General features: G+C 37.0%; 1 protein-coding gene across 1 annotated transcript; it reads right to left on the bottom strand.

The window, feature by feature from the left end:
- Positions 1-615: 615 nt before the first annotated feature.
- On the bottom strand, positions 616-16565 carry LOC129276322 (phospholipid scramblase 2-like). Its single transcript, XM_054912711.2, has 9 exons — positions 16321-16565; positions 13442-13877; positions 12595-12672; positions 8810-8886; positions 7756-7889; positions 6071-6191; positions 5396-5498; positions 3416-3474; positions 616-2323 (listed from the first exon to the last, which is right to left on the bottom strand). Exons 1-9 carry the CDS (start codon positions 16357-16359, stop codon positions 2276-2278), a joined length of 1095 nt encoding a protein of 364 aa, XP_054768686.2. The 5' UTR covers positions 16360-16565; the 3' UTR covers positions 616-2275.
- Between the last annotated feature and the right edge of the window lie 558 nt (positions 16566-17123).

Below are 17123 nucleotides of genomic sequence, written 5' to 3'. Positions count from 1 at the left end.
TGCGCACGCACATCACCATCGCCTTGCTCCTCCCCATGCACTCTCACGATCCATATGGACCCACACACACATATCCCAAAATCGTGTTAAATCTCATACACACAACTCAACCACATCCATAACCCAAAACTCACCCACGCTCTGCACACCCACACCCTCGCCTAGCTTCTCACTATTCACACACATTAACGAATCCATACGCACACACGCATCCACAAATCACTTTCACCACGCCCAAACACAACTCAATGCACCCTCCACACACACATTACCCACCCTCCCTCCCTCTCACCCACACCTTCACCCTCCCCAACTAGCCGGCGCAGCCAGAGACACACACACCACCCATCCCAAAATTGCATTTACCTAACTCGCCATGACACACACACACACGCACCCCCACACCCACACATGTACCTACTCACACATGCACAACCCGCATACATACACACATACATATCCTGAAAATGCTCACATACGCACACAAATACACATACAGTCAACAATAAAGAAGCATGGTTATTTTCTTCAAACGAACCCAAACAAATGTGAAATCTCAACAGATTCATTTGCAGCTTTACGATAAAATGGCGATAAAAAGCAAAATGATACAAATTGGTTTTTACACAATTTTTTTTCAATAAATATCATGACATCGTCATCATTGAGCATATCAATAAAGTCATCAAATCAGAAAATATTGATTTCAATCAAATAAGAGATCGGAAATTTTTGATATGGAAGAATTTGTAAAAAAAAAAGGTCATTTGATATAAACAATAACAAATAAATTTATATCATTTTGATCATCAGACTCACTCAAATCTCAAATGAACATTTCATTTACTCGATTAAAAGAATTTTGCATTGTTCCCGCGTATCTGACAATCCTTAGTGCCTTGTTGGAGCTAATAAAGGAATCACGACTAAGAGAAAATAAGTACAAACCTATGGAGGAAAAAATCCGTAAAAATGTGAAAAGGGGTTTAAATAGCTAAGTTCGAAATGACATTTAATATTATTATTATTTTCCAGATTCCAATGATTGTAAAACTTTTAAACATCATCTACTTCCAATGCTTTCTATCGGAATGATTTGCAACTGAGGTATCGTTTTCTCCAAAAAAATGACATCAATAGGATTACAACGTAATGGCCGTAAAAGATTAAGTAAACATCGTAAAAAGAAGATTTTAAAAATACTACAGCCGAGGTTTTGGCATTATTCAACTCATCCAACTGTGGAGCAATTATACTATGACTGGCTAACCTTTTCATACAAAAATGGTTTTATCGTTTGACCAAAGTCAAAACAACAATAAAAATACTCGTATTCTTTAGAAAAGGAATTTAAAATGAAAGACAGAGAGAGAGAGAGACGAAATGTGAAAACTTTTAGAATATGGAGACTGTTATGATTTATTAAACATTTGAAAACAGCCGTATTCGTTGAAATGAATTCATGATTGATATATATGATCATCCTAAAAGGTGAACTTTCACTTCTTAACAAACAAGAAATATCCAATACCTTCTGTGGGCCATAGAACCAGGGGGGGGGTGCTTCAGCACCCCATTTGTTCAGTATCCATGCACCAAAAAGCTATCCTGGAAGTTCTATAACTACTTTCTTTTTTCAAATTCGTTTCGGATTTGCGGTGCAAGAATATCTAAGTTTTGCCCCGAAAAGGATTAAAGTCGATATATCAAATGATTGAATCGATAGCAGTTTATTTGTAATGGACATTACTTTGAATACTTAACTTTGCCTAATAGTGCCGAATACATAAATTGTAAATATATACATATTATTATGTGATCTTTTATAAGAATACACACAAGAAAGTAATATGACAAAGCAAACTTTTTGTTATGGTGAGCAACACCGGACTCTTTATCATGATTAGGAACTAGAATATTTTTATATAATATGGAATTTCATGTGTACTGTTTCCTTTATCAGTTACTTCAAACGAACCTTGCGTCTTAACAACAAACGAATAAACAAAGTAACATTATGCTTCCATCGAAAATACAATTGAAAGGTCTTAGAGAAATACCTCGAAATATAACATGGTTATTATCTAGTGCTGGAAGTAAATTCTTTTTCTTATTAACAGAAGAACGTTATAAAATGAAATTATATGTATTTACAAGATTAGCATGACTAGTTAAGCAAACTGATCAACGGGGACGATATAATAAAATATTAACCCCGCTTGCTTGTAAATGCCTATACGGAAGTAGTTATTGTGTCACGTAGGGTTCATCGACTTCAATAGTTTTGCTTGTTCTGCTGCTTGTTCTCGAAGAACATGAAGTCCTGGAGAATGGAGAAACAAAAATGAATTTCGTTATAAAAATGTTATTTTCGAAGTGCTTCCTGATGTAGAGATTTGATATTGCCTTCATATTAAAACATTAATGTTCGGGCAACGAAGGTGAGTATAGGCCTATGTATCAATGATGTGTGGCTTGAGACAAGTCTATGTCTCAAATCATGTTTCGAGCAGGTGATCGTGGCATTGGTGTCAGTCTCCGTGTCAGATGCTAATAGAGAGTTTTCGCAACTACTACGCAGACGTTTTCTGGAACGAAGACAATCTATTGTCAATAGCCCTTCACGACAAAGAAGCCTTTGTCAAATATCGGTTAATCAAAGCAGCAATGTCGTCCTGGACTCTTGACAAACGATATATTTGCAATTTTTTGTCAGCTCCGGCTCACCAAATGACATATAAGCTGTCCATTATGATTTGATGGGTATTTTCAATAGATCTACTATGTTGTAGAATCCGTTCCCGTGGTAATTGCGAAAACTCGCTAATACCTTGGTAAACTTTGTCTCGAAGAGGAATATCTCGTATATCACAGGCTGAGACACTGTATCGTCGAGATCGGCGATACACTGAAACGGTGCTGAATATTAACAAGTTTATATCATTGCTTTTATTTAAATGATATGAAAAGTAATACATTTTACCACCTTATTTCCGCTCACCATACATGATATTTTTAGATTATATATGTATATCGTATTATTGAATTCCACTTGCTTCGGTGCTATCTTACATAATATGTAAAGATTTGTTGTTAAGGTGAAATTAACAGAAAATAAATTTGACCTGTCAATTTTGGATGTCAAGAAATCATTTTGTTCACAGTTCGATCTGTACAGTGGCGCGCCATTTTATTTTGATAAGGGTTGCAAAAACCTAAAGATAATTATTTTTTCTCAAATCGAATTATAGCTAGGTGTACTAATAAAATGTCAAATTACACATGAAACAGTTGCTTATAGACCCACGTTTTTTAATCATTGCTGTTTACCTACTGTCGCATTGTAAACAGCAATTGATAGAAAAGGAACGATGTCAGTGTAAATAACCCTGCTTTTTAACATGAAATAACTTACGATCAGGAATGTACTGGCCAGAAGTAGTGCTTTTGTTTTCACATCTAGATCAGTGGGAACTGAAAAAAAAATCAACAACATTTAACTGATAAGAAAAGGTTATAAATATACTAGGTGAAAATTATTAAGGACAAAATATTACCTAAAAGTATCATTGAAATATATTCAATCAGTATAAAAGCAATCAGCACACAATCTGTTTTACATTGCGCAATCCCGTGACATTATACAATGAATAAAAAATCACAACTAAAAGATGTGCAGAAATAATGTATGATCAGCAATAATAATGACAGAGAATACATATATCAGATCAAGAGTGTAAAACAGTAAAATAGAATGGATGCCCTATCGAGTTGTCTTCTATTTATAGGAAAAAATCTTATACTAATAAGTATAACAATAAGTGGTTTCTAACGGAGATCTAACAGAGACCCACTCAATGTAAAGGAAATGGTGAAATGAATGTGTTGACATGGTTGACTCATAGGCCTATCCTCAAGCAGACAAGTTTGAGGACAAGCAATAAGAAAGGAACATGTGCATCAAACCATAATAAATTATTCTTTTCATGATCAGATGCACAGATTTCCCAATGTGATGTCCAAACTGACATTTGATACTAGTCTATATAGTAAATATAAAAATTGAAGGTCTGAAAAGGACAAATATAACTGTATGATACGTTAGGACCCAGATTGTAAATGATCACTTGAAAAATACATATATTTTTGTACATAATTATGCCTGAAGGCTTGATAAACGCGATAAGTTATTTTCCAAACCTTCGAACCATAAAACATAAAAGACTTTTTAAAACTTTCTTAATTAGGTTTAGATGGGACAACATTCAGGGTATCATAATCGCATAATCGTAATTGATGTCTATCTACAACCGTTTCAATTGTAACATAACCGAGCTGGCGCTAGTCCATAAATGCATATGAACAAGAGGTTTGCTAAAAAAAATAATCCCGACGTTGCTCTAATAATAACCATTTAAGATCTTTCATAATGTCTTCTCCACGGAAATTAATAAAATCAAAATTGTTAGTAACATAACGTGCAACTCTCTTCTGTAAGCGTGATAATTGTGAACTAGCCTTAGTTCCTAAACTATTACCCCAAACTGATATGGCATAATCTAAACATGGTAAGATATTAGATGTATACAGTGTATTTAGCAATGATTTATTTAGAGAAAAAAAATCGAGGTTTGCCAAGCAAAAATATTTCGACATTATAGAAGCATAAGTAACAGTACTTTTTTTTTTCTTATTCACTGTCTCATTAATTCTTATTCAATCAAATTTAAGGTCCGTGGTCATCAGAGACGTAAGGATTAAACAAAAAAGCTTGAGCGGCACAGCATGGCCTTTGGGGTGTATTCCCCAAGCAAAAATGTTATCCCTTTGAATATATAAAACTTACTTTCTGATAGATTTTGGCTTCATATCAAAAACAAGAATTGATTATAAAGCCATTTTACTTTCCTTTTCTATCTTTTACTGTTTGCTTTTCTTTGAAATTAATGGATTTTAAATCATTTCCAAAAATATCTTTGTGATGGGTCCCCAGCGCCCCAATTAAGTCCCCCACCACAGCGGTTCCCATCTCTACGTTGATGGTAATCTTTATCGTAAACATGGTTTGTTAATCTAGCTGTAGGTCAGGCTCCATTTAAGAATTTCTTCCCGTTTCTTCAAATAATATTGGGAAACCATGTATAGCTGCGACACACTTTGGTCAGAGACATTAATAGAGAATCTCTATTAATGACTCTGACCCTGGTGTAATTGTATACCAAAAGCTTCGATCTCTGTTATATTGGTTGTTCCGCTGAACTCCGTTGGCTCCACTCACCAGGAGAAATTTTAAAAAATGTTTAAAAAACTCCTCGAAACAGACGGCTGCCAGTTGTCTAGTGTAATTGTAGCGCCCTCTAGAGTATTAGCATCGTCAAATAATGAGCATACTTACATTCAACTCCAAAGTTATCTGCTTGTGTATAGCTCTCCCTGAGCCAGCCACCCCATTGCTTTGAAACCTTTCCAACCTGGGTCTTCAGGTCATTTGTGAATATCTGCAAAACAGACGTGTTAAAAATGTTTATACTTTAATACCGGTCATGACAGTTATCAGTGCGTTTCAACAAAATGTTGTCCCTATAATAAGAAGCCCCTATAGAGAAGTTCTTATTGCATTGTTTACTACTAGCTCAATTTCAAATTCAAGTTTTATTCATATCTTTGCAAAAGAAACAATAATATTAAATCAGTATAAACATGTAATATTTACCTAGATTGTATTTTATTAGCAATGATCTTTATTGAAAACTTACTTATTTTTTGTTGAAAATGATTAAATATGAATTTTATATTCTTTGTTTCAAAATCGCATTCATATTCATATATTTCCAATTGAAACATAATACTAAATCATTATAAACATTTACGTAAAACTTCAATTATTTACAATGTTTTTTTCACACTATTATTATTGTCTTCTGTTGGAAATTAGTAAATATGAATTTGAATTCCAGAATAATAACTGAACCACAAAATATATAGTAGCAAGAGTTGTTACTGAAGTTTGGGGATAGATTTGTCTCCCATGATGGTAAGGAACTGAATTGACGTGGAGAGAGATACTGACCTTGAATTCGATATCTGATGTACAACAGATAGTTTGGCATCGACACCAGTGACCACGGATCTTGAGTTGCGTCTGGTTGTCAGCGTCCTGCACGTCGAAGTGGGGCGATGCAAAACTCCGTCTATGAAATTATGGAGTTTGATACATAAAAAGTTAGATTCAATGTTCTATACGTGTTTCTATAATGGTATAAATTCAGATGCATTAATGATTGGATATTCTCTTTAAAAACAACCAGTTATCATTATCTATAAGATGTTATCAGAAAGACAAACTAACAATCCTTTTCAGGACTAACTTACATGGTGTTACATGGTGCCGCAATCCTCTCCATCCAGTCTTACCACCATACGAACCTTTAAAGCTCACATTAAAGATGTCCTCATCATCAATCATAAAATCAAGTAAGATTTTTTTTTTTTCTTTAAGTAGACCTATACACTGCAAAGTAATTTCGCACGCAAAATACTTAATATTGTCTTAAGCAAAATGTTTTAGTATTGTTATCATAGTTTTTCACTGATTGAGCTAACTCTCATTTTCAACAATTACCTTTCACATGGAGGTTAAGATTTGATTATCGACCCATTTAAGAGGCGTTTCAAATTCAATTAAAAGTTTTAGGGAGTATATTTTATACATAACATATTAAGAAAAAACAGTGTGTGTCGTCCAGTGGCGTACCGTGGGTCACGGCATTGGGGGGCACCAGCAAACATTTTGAGTCACTTAGTGAGCGCGCGAAGCGCGCTCAGTTTCCAGGTATACTGACCTAACAGAGACATTTTAAGGCCAGTGCCAGTGTATCTCACTGAAGACATTATGCGAGCGCGAAGCGCGAGCTGATTTTTTTTAATATTCAGACCTAAAAAGGAACATTATATTAGCAAATTTTTGTAATCATGATACGTACCTGTCTCGCTAAACAAATAATGCGAGCGCGAAGCGCGAGCTGAAATTTTTGAATATATTGACCACAAACAGGGACATTTTAAGGACTATATTTTAGGAATCTATTTAGAGTATACATATCTCACCATAGTCATCCAATGCGAGTGCCAAGCGCTTGCTGATTTTGTTAGACTTATATACATCTAAACACAGACAGGAAATGTTTTATACTAAGACGTTAAAATGGGGCAATCACTTTAAGTAGTCATGAAAAAGAAGCATCGAAGCCGGTGCGAGGAAATATATTTGGTGTATATTGACTTAAAAACGGGATGTTTTAGTATAACATGATTATATATCTCATTAAACAGACAATGCGAGCACCAGGAACAATGAAGACAGGACCTGAGCAAATTATGTTTTATAAAACTATGATATTCTTTTTCATTTTCATTTAATATAACATAACATAATTATAATATAATATAACATTATTATGAGCAATAATTTTTTTTTTCCCCACTACATTTCTTTCACTTTGTCCCTCTTTTTCTCCCTTTTCCCTGTTTTTGCCAGCCAATTGGGGAGGGGGGCACGTGCCCCCATGCCCCTTCCCCCCGTAGTTACGCCACTGGTGTCGTCAATGGCTCTCTAATTTGCATGTCATTTTTTGTTCCTTTAGTTTTTGTAAATGAGCCAAAATATAAGATGGCAAGATTTTGTTATCAAATAAACTTTTGGCTGGGGGAAGGGGGGGGGGGGCTTGGTTTTTTCATTCCCAGGAGGGACCTTACGTTTGTCTGATGTATCCGATAATAGTTCCTGGCGGGCTTTGAACCTCAACGAAGAAGGAGCAAAAGTTGCCACTTGCAGCACACCAGCAGCACCCAGCACAGCATTTAAAGATACGTGAGATGTGAATCACCTCCTGTTATTAATAACAATAAATGAGAAGTGGAACAAAAGCATGGGCGATCATTAGATTGGAAGGTAGAGTGTAAGAGGGACGCACCTCCCAGTGGCGGATAGGGGGGATTAGGGGGTTAACCCCCCCCCCCCCCCCCCCCCCCCCATTGGGCTGCCAAGTAAAGAAAGTGATGACCTACATTCTGGAGACAACCACAAAATACCTTCTTTTAACAGTGAACCCTTTTTTCTCGGTACCAAAATGACCTTCATTTGGTAGAGAACCCTCTCCTCCGCAAAAAGTTAGATCCGCCCCCCTTCGAATTTCATATTTGTTCCGCCTTCTTGGGGAGAGGGTCATATTTCGCCGCCCCCTCCCCCCTCGAGACACCTGAAAACTCAGTAAATCGACGCGCATTAATAAAGGGGTGTGTTTTAAGTAGCACAGCTACTTTGAATGCCGTATAAAAACAACTACAAAAAAATGAGTGTGTGCTTACCGAGGACTATACACTCTTGGGTGTTAATGGAATACCATAGGAGTTTTTTAACATAACACCAAGCAGTATAAAAATAACGAGTAGGATGTGTTTGATAACAGCAATGTGTATTGGAATCACACTATCTAATATCGCTGTTAAATTGGTTTCCACCGTAATATTGCTTAGATTTGATATGGTTTTTATCATTAGTTCATTTGAAAGTTCGGGCTAATGAATAACGCAACTGCGTTGATAGTGCTCAGATAATAAAAAATAAATAAACATTATGTTTCAAACATAGAAACTTGATAAATATTTAATCGTTCAATATGCAACTTTCTTGTTGCTTCCATCAATATTTGTTTTCACTTCTATAAGTTTGATATTGTGTTGGACTTCTGATTTAAAAATCTTATTCTGAGGAATTTTCATGAAGAGGTAATTTTCGGAGGCACCTTACCTGTCCCATGTTGTCTGTTATGGACATCTCGAAACCTCGGGCTGGTCCGCAACAGATTCGCATACACGCGTCAGACTCTAATCATAATAAGAAAATTATAATGATAGGATAAAGGAAATGTAGATTATTTCTGTATAATTATCATCCAAAGTGTCTTGATCTACACGTTCATGAAAACTTCGGAACTTTTCTTTATTTCATAGTGTATTAGGTTTCACGATACGCCATGTATCTTTCGTGGCCAATTGGTCCTGAAAAGGACCACCCAACGTCATTATTTATTTCATTTTGTTATTCCATGTAGAATTCAGTGTCAGATGATTTCGTGTTGTTTCAAGTGGATGACATCACATACAAGCTATTCTGATTATTGCATGTTGATTTAATTCTTTATGGGAGTTTTTGAAAACTGTAAGTCATTTGTTATGTCCAGAAGAGGTCAATCTCAAAGCTTGATAGGCTATACAAGCCTTTGTCCTGTTGTCAGAATTACCCGTTGAATGGTTTTGACAGGATATTTTCGGCATTATTCGTCGAAAAGGGTTTTGTCAGGATGTTGTCGGCATTACACGTCAAAAAGGGTTTGCCATAATGTCGGCAATACTCGTCAAAATGGTCTTGTCAGGATGTCGGCATAACTCCTCGATAAGCATTGGTCAGGATATCGTCCGGTATATCTCGTCGAAAGGATTTTGTCAAGATGTTGTCAGCATTACTCGTCAAAAAGAACCTTGTCATGATGTCGCCATTTCACGTCGAAGGGGTTTTGTCAAGATGTTGTCAGCATTACTCGTCGGAAGGCCTATGTCAGGATATTTTCGGCAAATTCGTCGAAGTGGTTTTGTAAGGATGTTGTCGTCATATCTCGTCGAAAGTGTTTTGTCAGAATGTTGTCGGCATTACTCGTCAAAAAGACCTTGCCATGATGTCGGCATTTTCACGTCGAAAGTGTATTGTCAGAATGTTGTCAGCATTACTCGTCAAAAAGAACCTTGCCATGATGTCGGCATTTCACGTCGAAGGGGATTGTCAGGATGTTGTCAGCATTACTTGTCGGAAGGCCTATGTCAGGATATTTTCGGCAAAAATTCGTCGAAGTGGTTTTGTAAAGATGTTGTCGTCATATCTCGTCGAAAGTGTTTAGTCAGAATGTTGTCGGCATTACTCGTCAAAAAGAACCTTGCCATGATGTCGCCATTTCACGTCGAAGGGGTTTTGTCAAGATGTTGTCAGCATTACTCGTCGGAAGGCCTATGTCAGGATATTTTCGGCAAATTCGTCGAAGTGGTTTTGTAAGGATGTTGTCGTCATATCTCGTCGAAAGTGTTTTGTCAGAATGTTGTCGGCATTACTCGTCAAAAAGACCTTGCCATGATGTCGGCATTTTCACGTCGAAAGTGTATTGTCAGAATGTTGTCAGCATTACTCGTCAAAAAGAACCTTGCCATGATGTCGGCATTTCACGTCGAAGGGGTTTTGTCAGGATGTTGTCAGTATTACTCGTCGGAAGGCCTATGTCAGGATATTTTCGGCAAATTCGTCGAAGTGGTTTTGTAAGGATGTTGTCGTCATATCTCGTCGAAAGTGTTTTGTCAGAATGTTGTCGGCATTACTCGTCAAAAAGAATCTTGCCATGATGTCGGCATTTTCACGTCGAAAGTGTTTTGTCAGAATGTTGTCGGCATTACTCGTCGGAAGGCCTATGTCAGGATATTTTCGGCAAATTCGTCGAAGTAGTTTTGTAAGGATGTTGTCGTCATATCTCGTCGAAAGTGTTTTGTCAGAATGTTGTCGGCATTACTCATCAAAAAGACCTTGCCATGATGTCGCCATTTCACGTCGAAGGGGTTTTGTCAAGATGTTGTCAGCATTACTCGTCGGAAGGCCTATGTCAGGATATTTTCGGCAAATTCGTCGAAGTGGTTTTGTAAGGATGTTGTCGTCATATCTCGTCGAAAGTGTTTTGTCAGAATGTTGTCGGCATTACTCGTCAAAAAGACCTTGCCATGATGTCGGCATTTTCACGTCGAAAGTGTATTGTCAGAATGTTGTCAGCATTACTCGTCAAAAAGAACCTTGCCATGATGTCGGCATTTCACGTCGAAGGGGATTGTCAGGATGTTGTCAGCATTACTTGTCGGAAGGCCTATGTCAGGATATTTTCGGCAAAAATTCGTCGAAGTGGTTTTGTAAAGATGTTGTCGTCATATCTCGTCGAAAGTGTTTAGTCAGAATGTTGTCGGCATTACTCGTCAAAAAGAACCTTGCCATGATGTCGCCATTTCACGTCGAAGGGGTTTTGTCAAGATGTTGTCAGCATTACTCGTCGGAAGGCCTATGTCAGGATATTTTCGGCAAATTCGTCGAAGTGGTTTTGTAAGGATGTTGTCGTCATATCTCGTCGAAAGTGTTTTGTCAGAATGTTGTCGGCATTACTCGTCAAAAAGACCTTGCCATGATGTCGGCATTTTCACGTCGAAAGTGTATTGTCAGAATGTTGTCAGCATTACTCGTCAAAAAGAACCTTGCCATGATGTCGGCATTTCACGTCGAAGGGGTTTTGTCAGGATGTTGTCAGTATTACTCGTCGGAAGGCCTATGTCAGGATATTTTCGGCAAATTCGTCGAAGTGGTTTTGTAAGGATGTTGTCGTCATATCTCGTCGAAAGTGTTTTGTCAGAATGTTGTCGGCATTACTCGTCAAAAAGAATCTTGCCATGATGTCGGCATTTTCACGTCGAAAGTGTTTTGTCAGAATGTTGTCGGCATTACTCGTCGGAAGGCCTATGTCAGGATATTTTCGGCAAATTCGTCGAAGTGGTTTTGTAAGGATGTTGTCGTCATATCTCGTCGAAAGTGTTTTGTCAGAATGTTGTCGGCATTACTCGTCAAAAAGACCTTGCCATGATGTCGGCATTTTCACGTCGAAAGTATTTTGTCAGAATGTTGTCGGCATTACTCGTCAAAAGGGCCTTGCCATAATGTCGGCATATCTCGTCGAAAGTATTTTGTCAGGATGTTGTCAGCATTACTCGTCGGAAGGCCTATGCCATTATACTTCAAATGGGTTTTGTCAGGATGTTGTCGGCATTACTCGTCAAAACTGCTTTGCCAGGATATATTTGGCATTATACGTCGAAAGGGATTTTATCACGATGTTGTTGGCATTACTCGTCGACAATGGCTTGTCAGGATGCTGTCAGCATTACTCGTCGGAAGGCCTATGTCAGGAACTTTTCGGCATATTCGTCAAAGTTGTTTGTCAGGATGTTGTCGGCGTTACTCGTCAAAAAGGCTTTGCCATGATGTCGGCATTTCACGTCGAAGGGGTTTTGTCAGGATGTTGTCAGCATTACTCGTCGGAAGGCCTTTGTCAGGATATTTTCGGCAAATTCGTCAAAAGGGTCTTGCCAGGATGTCGGCATTACTCGTCGATAAGCATTGGTCAGGATATCGTCCGGTATATCTCGTCAAAGGGATTTTGTCAAGATGTTGTCAGCATTACTCGTCAAAAGGGCTATGTCCGGATATTTTCGGCATTATTCGTTGAAATAGTTTTGTCAGGATGTTGTCGGCATTACACGTCGAAAGGGTTTTGTCAGGATGTTGTCGGCAACACTCGTCGAAATGGTTTTGTCAGGATGTTGTCGGCTTCACTCGTAAGTCGGAATAGTTTGTTTTAGATACTTTTTGAGGAATGGAATACGACAACGAGAACTTTGGATGATTAATAGGCTCTTTTGAAAATAATTGTTAATATATATATATATATATGGGATACTTACGTTCTCTTGCAAAATAAACCTGTTGGCCCATGGAGTTCTTGATCATATATTTGTTCTCAAAGTTGATATTTGTGATCACTTCAGGAGAAAGAAAAACAAAATTTAGTGTGACCTATCTATTCGTTTGCATTTTCGACCTATATTTTCGCCATTCCTGAACAGATTGATCTTTGCCGCCTATCTAAATGGCAGTGTTAATATCTCATGCAATTACTGCCACATTTTAGTATATATGGGAAATTAATAAGTTAATGTCTTTAAACGTATTTGATAAGGTTGTAAAATATCCCTTCAGTGAAGGTAATGAAATGCTACAAAATTTATAGAAAAGATACCACCCCAGCCCCCGACCAATATACAATTACAAAAAATATGTGTATTATTTTTCACCATTACGTGCCTTTTAGCATTGTAAGGCATCAACTTTAATGGTGTGACGTAATACTGGTTATTCATTCGTTTCGATTCATTCTCCTTACGTGTGCCAAGGTATGAGAGAAGTTGTTTTTTATCAATACACTGAATAATAATCATAATCACAGTATGATACGATATGATATTACAACCAACTGATGTGGGATATTAAGACTATGCTTATGAATATATTTACTTGTGAAATATTTATCAATTCCTGGCATTATTCAGAGGTAAGTGGATTCAACATATGAACATGTAGTTTAGCGCAACGACCAATGGCAAACAGATTCAAGAATAGGCTATGTATAGTAAAATATAGCATAGGGTGGTCACATGAACTACATAAATCGCTGATGTTATTATTGTCATAAAGACCCGAGGGAATAAACATATTGGATGTAGACAATGAACCCATTATTTTGATACCTACTTTCTGCTAATTCAATCTGCTGGTGAACCAGGAGCTGATCCAACTGAACCATGTACTCCAGACCAGGTGGACACCCAGGAATAGCCTGTGGTGCTGGCATCAGCTGCACCGCCTGCGGCATACCGGGTTGCTGTCCCACCACCATAGGTGTCTGACCGGGTACGTTGGGGTAGTAAGCGTACTGCCCAGGTGCACCCATTGGTTGGCCGGGTGCCATCATTGGTTGACCCATGGGTTGGCCGGGTGCCATCATTTGCTGACCTGGTACCATCATCGGTTGACCTGGTACCATCATCGGTTGACCTGGTACCATCATCGGTTGACCGGGTACCATCATCTGTTGGCCGGGTACCATTGGTTGACCCGTGGCAGGTTGTCCCGAGGCGTCTACTCCATCGCTTGGTGGTAGTTTTGAACTGGCATCGACTTCGCCATTCTATATTTGTGTCGACAAAGGTCAAATAATTGTTTTGATAAGAGAAAAAAACAATACACGATTTAAAGAAAATGTCATCTATTGGGGGACATAAACCTGATATAAAGTGATATTACATCATAAATGATGCATGTAACAAGAATAACTTTTTTGGAAATAAATAGGGAAGCTGGTGGCTTTCAGTAAGCAATTCAGAAAGAGAGTGAGAGAGAGAGGACTAAAAGGGTGACAAAGAGACAGAACATATTCAGACAGAGAGAGATATAGGGGCGAGATGGGAGAAGAGAACTGGGACAGGTGGCAAGTATTAAGGGCCGTCATAACCGAAGTTCAGGGGCAATTAAGCCTCCATATTCATGGGTCTTTCAGCATGCTCAGAGACATTATGTAATGCATTACATGTGTCGGCCTTCTCTAAATGAGAATTTTATAGGATGGAGTTGCGTAACTTCAGTAAATAATTGCATAACAAGATTTGAACACTATAGTATCTTAATGGACTTTGATTTTGAAACGTTCTATATTCACGAATGTGACTAATGATCAGCCATATTTGGGTGGGGTGAGCGTATTGTTTGTGGGTGCGTGGCAGTGGGAGTTGAAAGTACTCGTATTTTTTTAGAAGTGTTTCCTAAATATACAACGAATAATTTTAAGAAAATAAAGAGGAAATATCCAGATTATTATTAACATTTTAGAGGCATCCATCCATTTGAGAATTGCCGCTTACGACGGCGCGCCGTCGTAAGCGGCAATTCTCAAATGGATATCCGCCGCGGCGGTGTCCTTATACTGCAGAAATTTTCAATTAAAAGTGATAACTTAAAATTAGTATATTATATCACGTTTTTTTTTATCTCAGATACTTCCAACTGTTGTTACTGTTGCTATTATGTATTTTAATCTTTGCTTTAGGTACTATAAAACGAAAGGAAACGAAATCAAATCAAATCACAATAAAGTAAAATATCAAACATTTGAAACGCCCACAATATTGTGCTTAACTGATTACAACCATGTAGACACAAATAAAAGAACACAAGCAAATTATTAATCATTATTACAGAAAATTCGGATCCTGAAATAGCAATGACGGTAAGACAATGTTACAATATTGGAATTTGACCTAAAATAAATACTGATAAGGAGTCATCATCGACATACCCTCTTATAATGTTGTCAAAATAAATTTTAGGGAACCCTAATTGGTTAAGAAATCATTTATAAATTGTCATAGATATTTTTTGTGGAACTTAATATGTTGCAAAGAGTGATTTGGGGTTTATTTTGTCAAATTATTCAGCATGTTCAAGCAAGAGTGAACGCAGGCGTGATTTCTCGACGAAAAGATTGCGTTACATAAAGAATAGGATTAGTGGCACAATGAGGTTTGGGATGAGTTAGGATATGACGCGCCGTTTGTGAATTAATGCGAGAGAGCGAGGCAAGTGCCAAAAACTTGATAACTAATTTTGTAAAAATTTAGCATGTAAAAGTAAAATCAGACAAAATAATCTAAGACTTTCGATGGAAATGATGATGACATTTATAATAGTAATTCATCTTACCTAAAATGTACCCCTCTTATGAAAATTCTGCGGGCAACCATGGCCCTTAGAAGCGAGGGTGCTGGGGGTTCTGAAACACCCCCAAGATTTTTCTGGGGGTTCTGCGTATGAAATACTTCATAGGCAGCACCCACTGTAAATCAGGTTGGCGTGTGGAATTTGACCAAACTCAACTTTACTTTGGAGCGAAAAACTTTTTTACCCTTTTCTTTTTTGGGGGAATTGTCTTTTTTTTTCCAAACCCGCACGCCCTCTTAAAAATCGTTCCTAGGCCCCTGTGGGCAATTCCACCAACCTTAACCCCCATTCCTCCACAAGTAGACCTATAAGTAAGTAGTTATATAAACATTCGTTTGATTTAAAATCAGTGTCATTGTAAATTTTGGACAAAAGTAGATTTCGTGATATAATAAATACGATTATAGAAAAAGTGAAACAATACCCGAAGAGAAGCCAGCTAGTCTTAAAAAAATATGATAACTTTGTTTTAAGCGACAAGTCACATTGGCATGTCATGTTTGGAATTATTGGACAAGAAAATATTTTCGATATTTCTGAATTATTTAGAAAAATGAAACTATATTCGTTAACAATTGACCAAACAACAATAAAAAAAAAAAAAAAAACATGCACAAGAACTGGCGTAAACGGAAGTTGGGGAAGGGTGCAGAAAAAAATGAGTGTATAAAATATTGTAATGTGATATCAACAATAATCATCATCATACTGATGAATTAAAATGAAATTGATCAACATGTTTTACAGACAATACATAAACATTATGACAACTGTAAAGTAATATTCCACGTATTCCATTTACTACAGGTTGAGTTAAAAAAATAATATACACACAATTAAAATCAACATGATCCTACCTGATTCTGGAGTTCTCCTTGTTTGACAGGATCGGACATTTTCAATTTATCCTCTTATTAAGATGTTGCGCAAAAATATACGTTTGAATGTATCCCAATGTATGAATGCCAGAGAATGTAACTAAAGTGCGTTAGTTATATAGGAAATACACTCAAGCCAGTAGAATGTGTGAAGGGCATAGCGAGTGAAGAAAACGATTAAGGGGCGGGTCTTGTTGATTGTACGAGATAATTCTGCTCTGTAAACAAAACCAAGAACTGATTAGATACGAGTTGGGTTTGTGGGTTAAAATTTATTTTGACAAAATGAAAATAAAGGAAATATATCCATTGAAAAGAAGAAGAACTTAAGAGGAAGAAGAACAAGAAGGAGAAGAAGAAAAAAAAACTGTTGGAGAACAATAAGCATGGAAGAATATAAAAATGAAAAATACAAGGAGATAGAAAAGGGAATTAAGGACGGAGTATAGGAACAATGAAAGAAGTATAAAAAGACAAATTGGATTGACAAAAACATCAATGAAAGTGATATAGACAACAAATGAATTATTATAAATGAAAAAAAATTTAAAGGAAAAATATAGACATTTTACACCACTTAATTTCTTTATGGGAACGGCCTTTTCGTACTATATATTTTGCATGTCAGAGAGGGATATTGAATAATTGGGCTATTTGTGTGTGCAATTTGTGTACGTTAAGTTTACAAAGAGGGTGAAAGATAGAATGGGGACCCTTAGTAAGATTCTCATCAAAATTAAGTTGGATGAAAATTGAAGGAAAGATAGATCGATACAAGATAA

This window comes from Lytechinus pictus, chromosome 14 (assembly GCF_037042905.1).
Source record: "Lytechinus pictus isolate F3 Inbred chromosome 14, Lp3.0, whole genome shotgun sequence".
Classification (NCBI taxonomy): domain Eukaryota; kingdom Metazoa; phylum Echinodermata; class Echinoidea; order Temnopleuroida; family Toxopneustidae; genus Lytechinus; species Lytechinus pictus.
This window is presented reverse-complemented; position numbering and strand designations above follow the sequence as displayed.

What these genes read in the sequence shown, in the direction of transcription:
- LOC129276322 (XM_054912711.2), bottom strand. Translation starts at nt 16,359, where the DNA reads ATGTCCGATCCTGTCAAACAAGGAGAACTCCAGAATCAG. An exon ending in ATCGGATACATCAGACAAAC is followed by an intron (nt 6,192 to 7,755) that starts GTAAGGTCCCTC and finishes ATAATTTCATAG; the next exon opens with ACGGAGTTTTGCATCGCCCC. An exon ending in AGATAACTTTGGAGTTGAAT is followed by an intron (nt 3,475 to 5,395) that starts GTAAGTATGCTC and finishes TTTTTTTTTCAG; the next exon opens with TTCCCACTGATCTAGATGTG.